At 37.1% G+C, this 18,053-nt stretch overlaps 1 protein-coding gene and 1 long non-coding RNA gene across 6 annotated transcripts in view; one reads left to right on the top strand and one right to left on the bottom strand.

The window, feature by feature from the left end:
- The window catches only part of CACNB2 (calcium voltage-gated channel auxiliary subunit beta 2), a 257,850-nt gene that overhangs the window by 157,616 nt on the left and 82,181 nt on the right, over nucleotides 1-18,053 (bottom strand). Inside the window, exon 1 of one of the 3 annotated variants that reach the window (XM_074865582.1) lies at nucleotides 3,670-5,130. The exons of the other annotated variants lie outside the window; for them this stretch is intronic. Coding sequence (XP_074721683.1) covers nucleotides 3,670-3,750 — 81 coding nt within the window. The 5' untranslated portion in view covers nucleotides 3,751-5,130. Of the gene's footprint in view, nucleotides 1-3,669; nucleotides 5,131-18,053 lie in introns of those variants that run through there. 3 annotated transcript variants of the gene reach the window in all.
- The window catches only part of LOC141942457 (uncharacterized), a 63,084-nt gene that overhangs the window by 39,111 nt on the left and 5,920 nt on the right, over nucleotides 1-18,053 (top strand). Inside the window, exon 2 of one of the 3 annotated variants that reach the window (XR_012628629.1) lies at nucleotides 13,397-13,549. The exons of 1 other annotated variant lie outside the window; for it this stretch is intronic. This is a non-coding gene — a long non-coding RNA (uncharacterized LOC141942457). Of the gene's footprint in view, nucleotides 1-13,396; nucleotides 13,550-17,027; nucleotides 17,085-18,053 lie in introns of those variants that run through there. One more of the 3 variants, XR_012628630.1, reaches the window with a different exon arrangement.

The following is an 18,053-nucleotide window of genomic DNA, read 5'->3' as shown; positions in this document are numbered from 1 at the left end:
CTTGGCACAGAGACAAGGTTTGCAGCCCTCCAGCAGGGCTTGCATGGCTCCAAAGGTCAGAGGACACTTGGAGAAGAAAAAAGAGCTGTATCTGGAACTCTGTAAGAGCATGCTACCCTTGAAAATTACACCAGGTACAAAATTAAATGTCCTTCACAGAATACTTAAAGATGTTTACTCCTGTAATATACCAGTATAACAGATTGGCCAAATAGTTTATAGGAAATATAGGGAAGAAATCTTTCATTAACAGGCATAGAGCAATATTTTGAAGACTCTATGGTACTTCAAATTTAAAAGTTCCTTTAAGCTCAAATCTCACCATTATTGGCTCCTTAGGTCAGAAACACAGTTTAAAAAAACCCATCACGTCTCATAGCCACATTTATTGTAATTTACTGACTTTTTCATAGGTGTTGGTCCTACCTACATTTGTTTCAGTGTTTAAGGACAGGATTGCTTGTACCTACATAAAGTAACAAACAATAAAATTGATTATGTAGGACAATAAAACTTAAATTCCTGTCAATAGGAGTCAATTTAACAAAATTATTCCATTAGGGATAATTAAATGGATGCATTATGTAAATCAAATATTTTTAAAAAACCCAAGGCATTAGATGAGAAACAGATTTTACAGTCATCTTGGCTAGGTCAGCCTTAGCTCTTCCCCGTAACTCTCAGGAATATTCACATGTGGCAGCACCAACAGCCTTTAGAGATAACTGAACATATTCTCTATGTAATTCAAAACTAAAGTCACTGCAGCTCCTCCATGGCCATTTAATGCGCTTTAAAAGCAACACACCCTGTGCAGTAGTGACCAAAGCTTTCCTCAAAACCACATGCACAAAACCAAGGCTGCAATTCACATGCCTGGAAACCACAGAGCAGTATCAAAGTCATGCATATCAAATGGTAGCTGAAGAGCTTTCGGTGAAAAAACAACCCACTAAGTTGTTGTTGATTCCTCAGCTCTTGAAAGACTTGAGAAATTAATTTCTCAGCCTTGTGGTTTCTGAGGTGAGGGTCCTTGCAACAGTCAGGGGTCTGTGAGATACATTGGTGCAGAATTATATGAATCACACAGGTAGCAGTCTTTTGTGCAAAGATACATAGTGTGGTTTCTGTCCTTAAGAACTTGTATGCTAAAGACACAGAAACAAATGCCAACTTTAATTACAGAATAACATAAATTTAGCAAGCAAGCTGATTCAGCAAAGTGGTTGACCACAATCTTAAATTTTAAGCAGGTGAGAAATAAGCTGAAATTTCAGAAGATGTTGAAGTGCTTTGCTAAATTGTAGACAAATTTTTTTTCTTGCACTCATCCTTGTGATTCAGCCTTGGACCCTCATATTTTCACTGCATATGCACAAAGGTCAAGATCAAATCACCAGACAGGTAGAATTTCCAGAGTCCAACTCCAGATTTTCAGAGAGTTGAAGAAAATCTCCACTTGTTGGGATTTAAACCAAGTGATATTTTGAGCACGTATCTGATTCTGTAAGGTGCCCTTGTACTTCACTGCAGGGTATCTCAGGTTTTCAAAATATAAGACCACTAAAAAAAAATCATTATTATTTTCTGAAAAATTCTCATTACTTGTTTTAAACATCCTCAGTGCAATAGCTATTCTATTTTTTTTTTTTAAATTTAAAATACTGGCTACAAAATGATCTTTATACTTACTAAAGAAATTATATCTTCCATCACTTAGTAGTGAATAACTTTTATACTGTATTGCCAAAGACGGATGAAGGATTAAGAACATCTCCCACAAGAAAACCAAAGAGAAAGAGGTGAAGGCAAGAGTTACATAAAACTATCTTCATCTTTTTATAGAATTATGAATTTCTTCCTTTAACTCTGTGTCTCAAATAGATGCCCAGTCACAAACATAAATTACTAATAGAATACATTTAATTCAAAATTAAGTCAGAAATCCTGACAAATAACTTTTTCAGATTTATTTATTTATTTATTTTTGAAAGGGAAAAATGTTACCTAAAGTACAAGCAATCCCGAAAGCTACAGTCGTTTGGATGCTGCATCTATTTCAGCACACAGCTGCAAGCATGTAAATTGCCATTTTTGCACCAGAAATTTCAAATCTGTTCATAGTTTATATGTTTCACATGTGCAACTACGTATTTAGTGAAACAATGAAAAGTCATTAATGGCTGCAACACAGGGCTATGTCACGATGGATAAACTGTATCAAACATTCAATTGAAATGATTGCCAAAATTCACTATTTTCATGACAGCATATATCCTTTTCCTTTTGTATGCAAACTGGTAGTGAAAGTATGGAGGGGGAGAGAGGTCTCATTTATTTTATTCTTGGGGATTATTCCACAGTGTAAAACTATGGGTAAGAGTAAGTACATCAGTGTTCTCCAACATAATCACCAGAAACAGGTATTTTAAATACCTAAACCTGGAGACAATCAAAGCTGCAAACATACAAGGCTTTTACCTCTAGGAAGACACACTGTGTAACTGAGCAGTTAATCCCTCCTTACCTAAGTTGGGGGATACAAACATCTATCAACTACGGTGATATACAGCCATAGCCTGCTTCATGAACACAAATGAAATTTCTAAGTAATCTGAAATTTAACACATTTTCAAAGCTATTAATTACTGAGCAGTTACAGAAAAGAGAAATTATCTATCCTCATGTCTGGCAGTGATGTCCTTTATTGCCGAACAACCCCAGCACTGTAGACAAGGTAATGCAGTCATGGGCAACACAGCTGGGGCAAGATTTGTTGACTCAGAGAGGTCACTGAAGAAGCCCTAAAGCCATCTACTGAGCAGTTGCCAGCATGTCCAGGTTTCTGCATGGAACTGGGGTTTGACAATATTCTGCTTGTTTGGTAGACCAGGCAGTACCCTGGCTGTGTTGTATAATCATACGTGATGTGGGTTAAGAAAAGGCACTGTTACTCACTCTGGAATTGTATTTTGCGGCTTCCTTTATTCCCCAACAGGGAATCCTCGTTTCTGACACAGAAATAACTTATCAGGACAAAATAACAATGTATTTTCTTAGTAAAAATTAAGAAAGTCAACAGAAAAGAAACTGAACATGGACTCCTTCACCCCACTGTGTATTACAATTTATTAGACCATACTGAAGCAACTTCTGGGACTTTTTTAATAATGTTTAAAGATGTGGATCATACTACTCATAATAATACCTACAGTAACAAATCATTAAAATATACAAAAATAGAAATTAAAATATAATTAAAATCACTAATCTCCTCCAAATCTTTAAACTTTACTCTTCTTAAGGTACTCCTGTAGCCTGAAAGATACACCAATTTTGCAAGTGATTTAAAAGTACGTAGCACAAACCCCTTACTAGCATAGATGAAAAATATATATATCAAAAGCAAGTATGTTGAAAGTCTATTATTTTAAAATTTCCAAATACAGTTCCTTCAAAACACCGGTATTCCAATTAATGTATTTTTTATTTTTCTTAATTCTTAGGAATAATTTAAATAATTATGATATTTAATTACCATTTTTTTATCTACATTACACCTCAGTCTATTTAAGTTTGTACTTATATAGAGAAGCATATTCATATATATATGTGTGTGTGTGAAAAAATGCATACGTATAGAAACTTTATTCATCCTTTTGTACTTACCCAGGACACATTTTTAGCCTTGGGTGTTTTTAGCATGGCAACATGCAAGGCTGAGATGACCAACAGCAGCCCCACCAGCATGGAAAGTCAGATGGAGGGGTAGTCCAGGTGCCTCTGTTACCCCAGGGTGTGCAGTCCCTGAGCCTGGCTGACACAGGCACACTGAGCATGTGGTCAGGTAACAATAAAAAAAGTCATTTTTCTTCCCAATGTACAATCCAATTAAACAGAGACAAATCTTTGTGAAATATCTGTCTTCAGCAGCAGCTGGTTGTATTTCTGTATAGCCATGAAATCCAAAGTTGGCTCTTCTCTTGGAAAAGTTAAAACCAAAAGTCAAAAGCACCCACTCTCACAGACACCTCACAGACACTTCTCCCTTCCACCAGCAAAACTCAGAGCCCAGATACCCACCAAGGTTCCACCCAAGCACTGAGCTTGTAGGAGAATGAAGCCCAACACTGGAAGCCGCTTGCCTTCAGAAGATGTCGAAGAGACGCCCGGTTACTGGCTGCACCGTTTAACTGCTGCTATGCCTGAATATTTCACGACCCCAGGATCTTCCGAGTAATAAAGAGAATTAGGATCTCAATGTCAATAAATAATGCACGCCAACAGGTCACGCAGGTGCCTGCTGTGCCATGCTCCAGCCCCGCGGAGGGTACCTGTTGTCCCGGCAGCCTGCCACAGTTCTGGGCACACCCGCCAGCACAGTCATGCGTCCCACAAGGGGAAGCAAAAGCAGAAAATCACTGTCCCTGCTCATTTCTCTTTGTTCCTCTGCCCTTCTGTCCCTTTACTTTTACCTCCTGTCAATCTAGATTACCAGAGCAGATCCAGGCTAAATTTTGCAACTATCAGTAGTGATTAGAGTGAGTTGATTGAAATCGGATTATACAGGGGGACCTCTGCTTCCTCACTCAGCACGCAAGCCAGTACCATTTGCAAAATATTTATGCTTCACCGCACCGCACAGTATGAGAGCATTTGGAGCAGTCCATTTCAAGTGAAACGGTGCAGTAAAAACAAGCCAGACTGTGCTGTCTCTAACAGAGAAAAGGGATCCTGTTTTTAATAGCTGCATGAACTTAGAGGGGAATGTTTCAAACTATTTCCAGATGGAAGAGTTCTCTGGAGTCTCACGGATTCACCAGAAAGCATGGTATATCAAAGAGCAGCATTAGGTACCTAAAGCGCTCCGTGTACCTGACTGCCACTGCTCAAATATGGATCCAGTACAAGCATAACCGCATGGCGTCTGAGCACCAAACGTGGGAGAAGCATCATTCTTCCCCAGGGTAACAACTGCAAATCCTGCTGCTGGTATCCATGCAACTCACAACCAATCTAATTCAAATGTGCTTTTTCCAAAGCATATAATTAAATGTATGAGCAAGTGACCTGCCTGAACCATATTCAAATACAAATATTCATCTATTTAAATACATACAAGAGCTATCAAATAAAAAGGTAGGACGTATTATAAAATTATAGTGCTGTCATAAAACTGTGGTATTGAAACTTGAAAAGAAGAAAACAAAAAAATACAAAAGGAGACTGATGGAACAGTACAAGTAAGGGGGCAAGATGATAAAAAAAACAATAAAAAATGTACAAAATTCAGTTAAGTCCAGTTGACAGACATCATGAATGTGACACACAGATGCAGTTTGCATTACAACATACCATTTTTCTAGGACATCCTGAATAAAAACTTAATATTATTATGTGCTCATGATACAGACCTAGATTATGCTCCAAGCATAATCTGTCACTTCACACTCATTATTTAATATATTTGTATAAATGCAATGAGTTTGTGATTCTACAAATTCAATTTGTGGATGGTCCATAATTTGTTTGCAGGTATTTAAAGTAATATTAAGGTCTTTTCCAAGATGACAGCATTAACTTTTTATTTTGTTAAAAGAAACTCTAGAAACTGTTTACACCAATTGGGACAGACAGAGAAGCAAAATACATGTATTTTCCAATGGAATTAATAATCCGATTTCAAAATAATTACAGTCTCTGCAGATCTGCAGTACACACTGAGGGTAATTACAAGAAGTTTGGTACACTCTGCTTTGCATATGCTAGAATGAAGGCTTGTATGCACACAGTTTTCTAATAGATCCCCCTATTTTTACTAAATCCACCTAGCCTCATGGAGCTGAAGCACTATCCATTACTGGCTCATCAGCATCTTTAACTAGAAGAATCTGTAGACCTTGATTTGTACCTAGGAAATCAGCAGCTGATAAACTATAGACTCTGATTAAGTAGAATCATCTATTTGAGACAGGATGAATTACTGGGTATTTTAACAGTAGGTTTTTCATTTAAGAGAAACATCATTATTCTACTGTAGATGTTCAAATATAATCCAATCCAGTAGGCAGAAATCCTGCCAGAGTTAAGGAAACTAATTCACTTCGGAAAAAAAAATGACAACAAATGCAACTATTAAGTGTTGTCTATATTTGAAAAAAAAATAGTTTCTAGTCTTTTCAAAAACACTGAGATATGGAATACCTTGGATGTGACAGAACAAAATTTTAGAACATTGTGCTACTGTATGTTGGCAGCCTTACATCAGGACCCAGGTTGTATAAATCACAGGTCAATACACATTGCAGGGAAGACAACTTTAGAAAACAGCAGGCTGGACTTGGTTCCTTTAACGAAGCTCAAAGTTGGATATGTATTTGTATCCCTGAATTGCACTAGTACTTTTCACGTCATCCTTTAAACAAAGTGACCATTTATGAAATACCTATCTTTTGAAAGTTTCAGTGAAAACTACAAAGATCAATGTTAAAATACAAGGTCATGTACATCCTGCTTTCTATTAATTGCTTAACCCAGCCAGGTAGGAAAATTTGAAGATGCATATACAGGTATATGTACACCTGTACCTATCTTGCTAAACTATGCAGCACTTCTGGGATACAGAGACTCTCCAAAATCTTACAACTGTTCTCTCATATGGCACATGGAATAACTTCACTCAATCTCAGAACAGCTCTGGCATTGATTTTCTCCAGTGAGGCACATTCTTTTTGGATTCATCTTTACATGAATCATATATCAAAGATATTTATTATCCTCTTTGTTGTTTATGCTGACCACAGAATCACCTTCCATCAAGCCATTAACCAGTCACTCATGATATATCAGGTTAACAGATGCACAAGGGCAAACAGAAGTTCAGGATTTATGCAGTTTCCCTACGATGATTTTCCCCTGTCTGAACAAGCTGTCGCATCACTGGAAGAAGGTTCATTCAAATATTTGATATGTCAAGTGCTGACAGAAACATGTCAGTCAATCACAGAAAATACTTCATACTGTAATGTTTTATCTTTCATATAGAAAAAATAAATATTCCTTGTCCTAAGAAAGAATCTATAAATTTTAAAAACTGACACTGAAAGGCAGAAAGAGTAAAAATTCTCTGAGGTAGCAATGTAACTAAGATGGCCAAATAAAGGCCTCCCCCTTAAAAACAAACAAACAAACAAACAAAACCTAAACAAACGAAAAATGCATAAGCCACAGTTGGCAATGCACAAGAAATAGTTTTCAAGGCATAAAATGCCATAGAACAAAGCCTGTGAGTTAAAATTATCTGGAGACAATAAACTATAGCCAGTCTTGAACACTTTAGCACTGCTTACTGATTGGAGCTGCCTTCCATTCATCAGTGACACATAATCAGGAAAAGCTGTTTAGGTGATGCTTTTGTTCCTGCTAGAGGCATACACTTAAATGCATGGGATTCAACTTCAATACCAATGAAGACTATGGTATTTTTATCCATTCATTTCTACTGAAACATTTATGATCTGATATGTGCTCCTCACCAAAGACAAAAGAGTTCATATGTAGGAATAACTCTCTGCTATAGATCTCTGTACTTTCTCTCAATATCACTGGAATAGATCTCTGATTACTTGTGTGAGATGAGTACACTGTTTCATCTCATATATGGTTTTGTTAGCAGTAGGAAACTGCCACTGACATTCCTTTATAGTGACAAAATATCTCTTACATATGATATTTATAGTATGCATGCATACTTATTGATACATATATAACACTGGCAAATATCACAACAGAATTCCCACATACTTTGATATCAATTTATTACTTCCCTCTATCTGATTTTGACCATAAAATGATAAGATACATGCAAGTAATAAGGTAAATAAAGGCCACAAAAAATTAGTTCTGGGAGGAATAAACCAGATGCAAATGACAGAAATAAATGCAAAGGAGATTTCAATGCCATTCTGCAACAAGTTAGTTCTTAACATGGAAAAATAACTTCAGAAGCTAATTTGCTTTCCACTGATTGAGAATCAAGCAGATATATTAAACAGTCAACACTCGTTTCATTATCATGTCACTATTCTCTGTAATTCCCTCAATTCTAATGGAGTGAAACTAATAAGTTGGTGTCAGCAGGAGAAACCTGAAGCACCCTAAACAGACTTGAACCTGTGACTTTTGTGATATTTGCTGAATCTGCACTACAGTTAATATATAATTGATAAAGGAACTGGACTGAGAAAAGTCTGCCTACAGTTGATTCCAGGGAGCCCTGAAGACTACAAATCCCATTTTAGTCCTGGGAAGGGGAAGAAATGGCACAAACCAGATACATAAACCAAAAGAAACGTTACCTTAAATAGGCTATGTAACATAAATGAGGCTGCCACTGAGGTAATCTCAGCTTTACTTAATAAAATTATCTGCAAATAAATTAAAAGGTAAGAATTTCTGGACTTCTCAGAATGCTAAAGGTAAGCACCTGCATGTTGCACGCTTCCACAGACAGAAACACTATAAACATACATTTGTGCACTTAAAGGCATACGTTTCTACTTCCCAGTTGAATTTTCACAATTTCTACAATTTTAATGTATCATACATGTATCCCCAATGGAACTGAGTTAGTGAGTCCATTTAGATGCCAACTTATAAATGTGAAATGAGTCATGAGCAGCACAGCAGAAAGACAGCATGTCTTTTCTGAAAGTCCAAATACAATGTATGGACGTATGCTGCCCATACGTATGTATGGACAGGATGCTGTGTAGTAAGTGCCCATCGTCACACACACTATGTACCAGGCTCCTGTCCAGGTCCCACAGCATGAGGGCATTAGTATCCTCTGGAAGAACTCTCTGCAAAGCTATACTCAATTTTTAAATTATTTGGGCTCAAATTAAACTGTGTATGATTGACTCCAATAAGTGCACTGAGGTTCAAATTCTAGTAGTTAGATGAAATAAAAGGGTACATGACTGGATAGTCATCCCTACAGGGCAACTTTCCACAGTGAAACACTTAAAAGTACATGAAAGAGTTTCAGTGAGATGTTACATAGTTATTAGAAACAGTTCTGTTTCAAATATACCATGTCTAGACATATTAAAGAAAAGAAAATATTTTACAGAGAAATTAATTACTTTATTCCATTCTGAAAGTTAGAGGATATAAGTATAGAGTTTGTTACATTAGTACTTAACGTGAAGGTATCTTACAGCACTGTCACTGGTGTAGAACAGATTAGATCAGATCTGACCCTATATACTGTGCTAATAAATATAAACTTGGTCCCATACAAACAAGTCAAAAAACAGCTGGCATTTGAGTTTTCTCTTTCTTCTTAAGTCAGTTCACAGAATTTTAGAGCTGCAGCTGCTGATGGCTTGCCAGACATGTGCTCAAGTAAAATGAACTAAATTTATTCCCTCACACAGAAGTATTGAGAAATACTGAATTTTACTTAAAGCAGCTAATTTAGTGCCAACTGGATGTATTAAAAAGTCCTACTGCAAAAAATAACTAATTAAAAGACAATAAAGGTCAAAAATCTAGATGCTAAGAAGACTAGAAAGTCCAGATATTAGCACTGTTCCATGTAGGACCTGTGGTGTAATCTTTAATTCCAGAGGACACAAATCTCACTGTAGAAAACAGAAGGTCCACATGAGATGAATAATGTTGAACAATAAACCTAAAATGACAGACATATTCTGCACATGTTCATCATGCATCACCTCCTTTCTGAAGTTGCATTTCTTGTACAGACACTACAACATCCAATAGTTTTCCCATCTTTAATGAGCATACTTTCAGAAGATGCTTGTGAGGGAAGATGCTATTGTTATTCTTATTTGATAGCTTGAATATCAATTCCAGATGAGTCCATTAGTTAATGAAGACCCTAGTCGGAGAGGGTTCTGGTCTGATCCTTACAAGAATTTACAATTCTGTAATACTTTCTGTATTTAGAGCACACTTGTAAACTTCTGCCGTATTGCATACTCAGCAGTTCTGCAAATAAATCTTGACCACTACAATTTTGAGATCACAGAGTTGTTTTAAGCCAGGTATTCCCAAATGGTGGTACACAAGACACTTAGAGAATGATCTGAATCTGCGATTTAAGCAAAATGTCCAGCCTTGCCAAAAGCCAAACAAGCACCAAATCCATTTCTGTCTTATTCATAAAACTATCCTCTCTCTTCCTCTTCTACATTCACTTACTGAGCTCCTACCTCAGCAACACAGTGATGCCTCACACCAAGAAAACTGATTTTAGATTTTTTTTTTTTTTCTGAGTATCAGCCATCCAGTCATGAACATAGCTGTGATCTTAGGAAAAAGAGAATATGGTTCTTGGTCTTTAAATACCACATTGTGGTGTATACACACAATTCCAGGGTGTGAATTCCAGCTTTCAAATAAATGACTTCATAACACTTTGTATCAGTTTATAATCCAGAGGTTTTCCTTTACTTTTTTATAGGTTTTAATAAAAGTCTCAGCACCATCACCACCAGAAAAAAAAAACGTATGAATGCATGGAATAATTTTGATTGCAACAAGACTCACATTATGGTCCACAACTGCCCTCAGTTCAGAGCTGTGGCTGAAACAGATGTATGTTGCCAGAGACATTTCAATTTGGCTCCTCAAAATAAGCAGACCCTGGAATTAACATGTCTGCTCTCTAGATATAAAACAGAAACGACAACATAACCTTGCAAAGAAATGCTGTAAAATTCCTCATTAAAGTTTGTGAAGCGATTAGATGAACATTATAGAAGACTGTACTGCTTAATGAAGATCATTAAAGAAAAGCCTTCATACACATAACACAGGAATCCGTGACTTGGGCTGCCAAACAGTAATTGTTATTCTTTACATAGGCCAGGCCCTCAAAAAGGATGAGGCACATGGTCTTCTGCTTACTGATACTGGAAAGATACTGCAGTTTAGACACTGGTCCCTCCTCCTGCTGTTCCTGCCAGCTCTGCATATTGGTGGCCATCTCCTCCCTGCCACCAAATGACTTGTAACTGCACAGCCCAGTTCTTGTCCTACCCTCCACCCTCCTCTGATTCCCAGCTTCACTGTCCCTCCCATTGGTCCCAGCCACCAGCACTGCCACCACCCTGCTTGGGCAGTCAAACATAGGACAGTGGCAGACCGACCCCTTGCTCTAGGCAGATCCCCACAGCCTGTTCCAAGTCAGACGTGTAACTAGTGTTTCTCAAACGATCAGCTTATTTCCTCTAAACTAATTCTAAAAAACCTCTTCTGGAATAGAGACCTTGGTTGTAGAAAAGCTCCAAGTTTTACAATTTCAGAGCCAAGGTGTATGGGATGAAAGGAGGAGTTGGGTAGCAAGGTAAGAAGTCTGCTGTCATGCTGGTACAGCCCAGCAGGCAGGGAAGAAAATGGAATGGGTTATGAAGAGCCAGAATTCCCCTAACTACAAAGCTGTGAAACCAACCAAAATTCAGATAACTCAAAGTTTGATTTAAAAATAATTCTTCAGCAGTTGTCATATTATCATCATTCATATTTTCAAAACATATTATCTGAGATACTGCAGCTGACTGCTGGGATTATGTTTCTCAGAACAAGAAGAAATTCTATGGATATTAATAACATGCAGCATCTGTTTCCAATAGTTAGTTTCTAAGGTAGGTAGGACAACAAACTTTCCATATCTGTCCTATTCAGCAGTACAAAGAACAAACACAAAAGCTTCATAAAAATGCAGAAAATTGTAAAAAAAGAGGTTCACGGAGAGAAACAGAAAATGGAAAATTATCTATGATTTTTACAAGTTTCTGCATGATGTTTTAGAGGTTACTGAAAAGTTCACATTGGATATTTACAAATAGAAAATTAATGACACGCTCACAGCAAGGGAAAGCTCAAAGAGTATGTAAATGTAATATTTTTGTGGTGTTTCAGTTCATTACATATAAGTAATAATGGAAGTACTAAAAATACTCAAAGAACTGAGTTTTAATACTTGGTGTCATGTACTAAATTGTATTGGAAATCACAAAGAAAAATAATCAAAAGCATCAATCAATAATCAATGGTAAACCAAATGAAGCCTTTCTGTGAAAGAAGAAAATGTAATACATGTTAAGAAAGGTATCAATTATTGAGGTAATATATTTATTCTAAGAATATTTTGATTAAACAAAATTCCTCAAGCCTTGGTGAGCAACAGGAATTCTGGTATCTATGGCTTTTTCAAAAACTATTAATTTTTTCTACATGCCTGAAAAGTTTTGTGTAATTCTTACATAAAGAAATCAAAAGTACCGTGAGTACACTATGAAACCTTACACTATGAAAACCCCAATCCTTTTTTATGCATCTCTCATCCAAATATATATACATTAAATAAATGCTTTTCACTGCATTTATTTATTTGAATAGTTGGGTGATATCCTTTACTATGATTTACTGACATAATGACTTGAATATTTTCCTTTTTATTTTTCTCTTCTTTGTCTTATGACTACTCCAATAGTTCCTTCAGAGCTCACACACACAAAAAAGAAAAGCTAAGATGACTCATTTGCAATATTTTATATAACAAAACAAGTGGAATATTGTACACACATAAGCAAAGCAAATGAAAGAGTATAAAGGTGCTTGGGGAAACAAAAATGTATTTTAACTTTTTCTTTACTTCTAACACTAACTAAATACACCATCAGATGATACTATTCTCCTGTAGCCATCTCTTGCATTGATTGAAAATTCACTGACTGAAAAGCCAAATAGCCTAGACTACAGCAATAACAAAGATTATAAAACCTTCAGTTACACATTCAATGTTTGAAAAGGACAGGATGCTGAATTTATTCAATGTTCAATTGTTTTGTTTTGGTTTTTTGGTATCAGATACAGTGTAGGTAAATTCAGCCTTCTTACCATTGGTAGGATTTTCTTCTCTGTTGTTATTAGACCACATCATCAAGCATTTCAAAACCAAATTGCTAAAAATGAGTAATGATGTTTAGAGCAGTGATATTCAAAATCACTACCAGAACTGTGCAAGCCTTTCAGAGAGACAGTTTCCTTTTAAACTCACACAATGTTGTATTTTAATCAATGAAATCATCAGTGAAAAGCCAGCACAAATCAGAATCTGTTCTACCATGTCACATCATTCTTAGGGACAAGCAACAGACCGAGAACAAGGATTTTGAAACAAAAATGCTCTGAAACATGCTCTTAAAAACAAAGATGACAATATTTGCCATCTTGAAGACTGTGAATCAAGATAGATACTGGCTTGTACAGCCTTATTTGATTCCACCTTTCTCATGCCTACTTATATTTGCAATAAACAAAATTATATGATGGATCTGTATCTCTTCTTCTCGTGTTTTAGAATCTATGTGCAGGAAAGACAGCAAGTGTGGTGTGAGCAGCCAGTCCAGGACAGATCAAGGGAAAACACCTGTCTCTGGCTTATAATACCTTTGTAGTTAAAGTCAACAAGAGGCTCTGAGGAGAAAAGGCAGAAATGGGAGACAAAGAAAAGGTAATTAAATAAAAGTTCAGCTCATCCAGGTAATATTATGTATTACATACACAGATTATCCTCTTGGACTTCCCAACACAATTCAATATAATCAAAAGTATTGTACTGGAAAAAGGCCACAAATTACATCATCTTTCATGCACTGAATTAAATGTTCCAGCAGCAGAACAAGCTCAGGAGCGTGTCTCGGGCGCTGACGGATGAAAGCAATGGGAACTAGCAAGTGGCAGAATGATGTTTAGCAATTTATTGTGCCTGTTAACTGGAGTGTCACATTGTGAGTGGTGTCAAAGAGTGGCCTCCTGAGCTGAGAGAAGAGCCAGTGGGTAAATACATGAAGAAAAAATGGGAGAGATTCATATAAATGTAACACAAACATCTCTGTTTCAACAAGATTCACAACGTATAACACCGGGGCTGCAATATATCTTAAATTTAAGCTAGTGAAGAGGTGGCATTACTCCAGCCTCCTCCTCCTGTGCACGGAAGGCTGTTTTCTGCCTCAGTGCTGCAGCAGTGGGCAGGCAGAAGGCAGGCAGTGGCCGCAGTGACAATGGCCTCTGGTGGGGTCTCTCCTCTGTCCTCCTTCACAGCAAAGTGCAGCCACCAGCAAAGCTGTGAAACTTCATTTTTACAAATTTTGTGAACCCTGATATTCACGTTTATCTCCAAGACTTTAGAGCGACATGTGTTTGGAGATGGGTTTACTTTGTGCAGCAGGGGCCCGCAGGTTCTCCCACGCTCCTCTTGGTACCACTAGGTCCCTGTTGCTGGGCTGGCACAGATGTCCTGCCCCAACAAGCTGAAACTGGGCACAGATGTCCCATCCTAACAAGCTGAAACTGGGCACAGATGTCCCGCCCTAACAAGATGAAACTGAACTAGGAGAAGCAGGCTTGGTGTCTGAAAACAGTCCCAATTCTACCTTCTCCAGTTTACTGGAGTCTGCAGCTAGTTTTAGTAAGAAACAGTCCATTACAATTCCCTCAAATAGGCCTTAAGCTCATCTAATTCGTTTGCCTTGGGCAAGAGACTTTACCCTTCTGAGTTGTGAATAACTGGCATGTTCTACCTTCTCATTCCAGTTCTGACAGGGAAATGTAAACAATTCTCCAGCACAGAAAGAAGGAATTTCCTACAAATCAGTTTTTCCTGGGTCCTGATGTTCACTGTTGCAGGTCAGTCTTAACAACTAGACAAGCTGATCTGTTGTGTTATGATAACAATACCACACTGTACCTATTTGGTTGGGGAATTACACTGAGAAATCTCTGATGTTCAAACTGAAAAAGTTAATCTATTGAAATCATAGTAAGAGTTCTGTATTTACTTCAATAATTAGTTGCTTATATTAATTCTTATATCAACAATTCTCTATCTAATTTGCTACATCAAATCAAGGAACCAGAATGTAATCATTTGTTTAAGAAAAAAAAAAAAAAAAAAATTACTTTTCCACCTTTTAGATCAGAAGTCCACATCTTATGTGACGACAAAGTGGCAGAGAAATTGCTTTCAGTTTGCGATTCACACAACTTCGTATTGGGAGAGTAGTCCAGAAACTTGTCACATACACAAAAAAGAATGCAACCTCGAAAGAAATTACTACAAATACAAGTTTTATTTTCTGGTCTAGTTTGTAATTTTTTAGTGTAGTTTTAATTCTGCAGCATGAAAGTACAGAAATTAAACACCACCCACAGGCACACAAACATGTGACCATCATTTGATCAGCAAATCGCTTTGGGTCTCACTGACCTTGGCAGTTTTACAAAATTTTTATTTCCAGCCGGTTGAACTGTTCTTGAACAACTTTTTTTTACTGCAGTAGTCACAAACTGGCTTTTCCTCATCATCTATCATCCATGTTCTCTGTCTAAATGTATTTTTTCTGGAATAATACGACTTCCCTAACACAAAACGTCTACACTGTTCCTTGGGTACTTTTACAGTATGCTAGGAAAATAAGGATTTCCCCCCCCCCCCCCCCCCACCTTATAATCATGCCATTTCTCAAAGAGTACAGAAAGCATTTCTGTTCAGCGTTCCTGTGACAGAGCCCCATAATAACAACTGTTACTGTGAGCAAGCTTTGCACATGAAGGCAGAGAGATTTCCTTTGAACTCAGCCAGAGCTCATCCAAGACTGCAGAGAGCTCACAGAACAAAAACCACCTCTGTGATCTCTCCCTGTACCAAAGGTAAATACCGCTATTTCTGGGAAGACTTTTTTATATTCTCTGTTCTGTCTCCTTTTCATTTCTCTCTTTTAAGAAAGCTCTTTCAATTCATGTCTGAGGTTTATTTCAATCTACAGTACTTTGGCATTTTTCTTTAAAATTTACAAGGATCACTTAATCGAGCTTAGAAATGTAGCTATGACTGGGGTCAACCCCTTAACCATAAGTATCAGTACTAGCACCCAAAAAAAAAAAAAGATGATGTTGTATCTCTTCAAATCCAAAGCAATTTCAAAACTCAGAATAAAATAGGAGGAGAATATGTGGCCTAAACACCACATTAGCAAATGCGCAACTGGAGGAAGGGTGCCTCGTGGGAAGTCCTGTGCCTATGGCTGGCAGGAGCTTGGCAATGATGAGGACAAGCTAGGTTGCTGAAGTTTGGACCAGGAGAGATTTTCTGTGCAATCTGCCAGCTTTTCTTAGAATTTTTCTATTTTTTTAAATTTAATTTTTAAAAAAATCTTTGTACGTTTTAAGAAATCCCATCCATGGGGATGGGAGGGTGTACCACAATAGATCATAAACCAGTTTAAAAATGCTTTGTGACAAGCTCACTGGAGACCTGTTCAAATGTTGCTGTCTTGGTTCCCACCAGTGACTGGAACACACCTGGGACACACAGACTCACCTGACCCTGGGACACCCTTTTTTATGGCAGACTTTATTACCTTTGGACACTTCAGAGGGTGCATTGGACAAACAGAATATTTCTTAAATTATGCAATGAATACATTGAGATGTTTGACTTTCAAAAGGCTTGGGTGAGACATGCTATTATCCAGGTGCTTTCCAACATCTAACACAAGCCAAGTTAAGATTAAAACAAAATGAAAAATATTTCCTTACAACTTCCAAGGCAGTCAACATCTAAAAAATGTTTACAAAGACAAAAGTGAAGAAGCCAAATCCTTCTCCAGAAAACTTCACAGAATTTCCTGTGTTTCTACTGCATTTTCTCTCTTTCTGCACCTCTTAATCCTCAGTCTACAACCCTCATCGAGCACCTCTTTTTGGTGAAGCCCTTTGGTGAACCAATCTGATCACTGAAGTCCTCCTCAATGTTTGTCACTGAGAATTTATTTCCTCCTGATTTACAAAAATGCATGGTCATTCTTTCTGTCAAAATAAATACTGTTTTGTTTCCTCAGAGATGCAAATATTGCCTTCTTAGACCAGGTATCATCCCATGTATTTGCCTGGTTTAATGAAAATTTCTTTGCCTCAATCAGGGTAATGTTTATTTCCTTCTCCTGCCCTTTGGTGACTTGTTGCACCTGTTGTCTTCTCCTAAGGTATGTATTGTAATCTATACACAACCTACACAAATATGTTAGCCCATGTATACATTGACTATTACTAAAATATAAATAGGATTAATGGATCATGGCACATTGCTGATTCAATAGATCAAACATGACAAAACTTTAACGAGTTACCAGCAGTCATTAGACAACATATTTTAATTAAAATTTGTAAAATTTCAGCTGTCCATATTACTTGAATTATGGTGCTGTCTTTGCAGATATATACACACAAACATGTATCTTTAATGAAATGTGTGCACTAGTTCGTAACAACATTAACCATCTCTCCCATAAGAACAAGTTCCACATAGGCGACCCCTCTCCACCTAGTTTTTCTAGACACATGGCATACCTCTTGTGTGTCTCCTGAATTCTGCTCTTTAGCATCCTCTCTAAATTTCTCTTTACCCTTTCTATAATTCTTTCAGTATGAATAGTTTATCATTCCACACAAACACAATCTAGATTAAACTCACTTTTAGCCTTGCATTTGGACTTTTGCGGATAAGTTCTTCCAGTATAATGATAAATGAACATTGGCATACCTCAGGTATGCTTTACCAAAAGCTGGAAGACTCAAGATGCAGGAATTGCACTGACAACATAACGGCTAAACAGTATTTTTCTTTTCTAAAAATCTATAGCCTAGTAACAATGTTTCATCACTTGTTATTTTAATATTATTATGTGGTAATAGAGATTCTACAAAATGGATAATAACCTATTGCCATATTTCTTTCTGCTCACAAGACAGATAGGGTAACATCAATCAATGGATACAGTCTTAAAGCAACTGTATGACTAAGCCCTTTCTTCCTTAGCTGCTGGGGACCAAGAACCAGCATCTTATATTTATTTACTGGTGCTGGTTTTGTGTAGGGCCACACTATTTCAGCACACTTTCAATATTCTGGAAGAAAAAGAGGACCAAAAACCATGAGATTAACTGTACTAGAG

The sequence above is a fragment of the Strix uralensis genome, chromosome 1 (genome assembly GCF_047716275.1).
Source record: "Strix uralensis isolate ZFMK-TIS-50842 chromosome 1, bStrUra1, whole genome shotgun sequence".
NCBI classification, from domain to species: domain Eukaryota; kingdom Metazoa; phylum Chordata; class Aves; order Strigiformes; family Strigidae; genus Strix; species Strix uralensis.
Note: the sequence above shows the minus strand (reverse complement) of the source record. Positions and strands in the feature narration are given on the sequence as shown.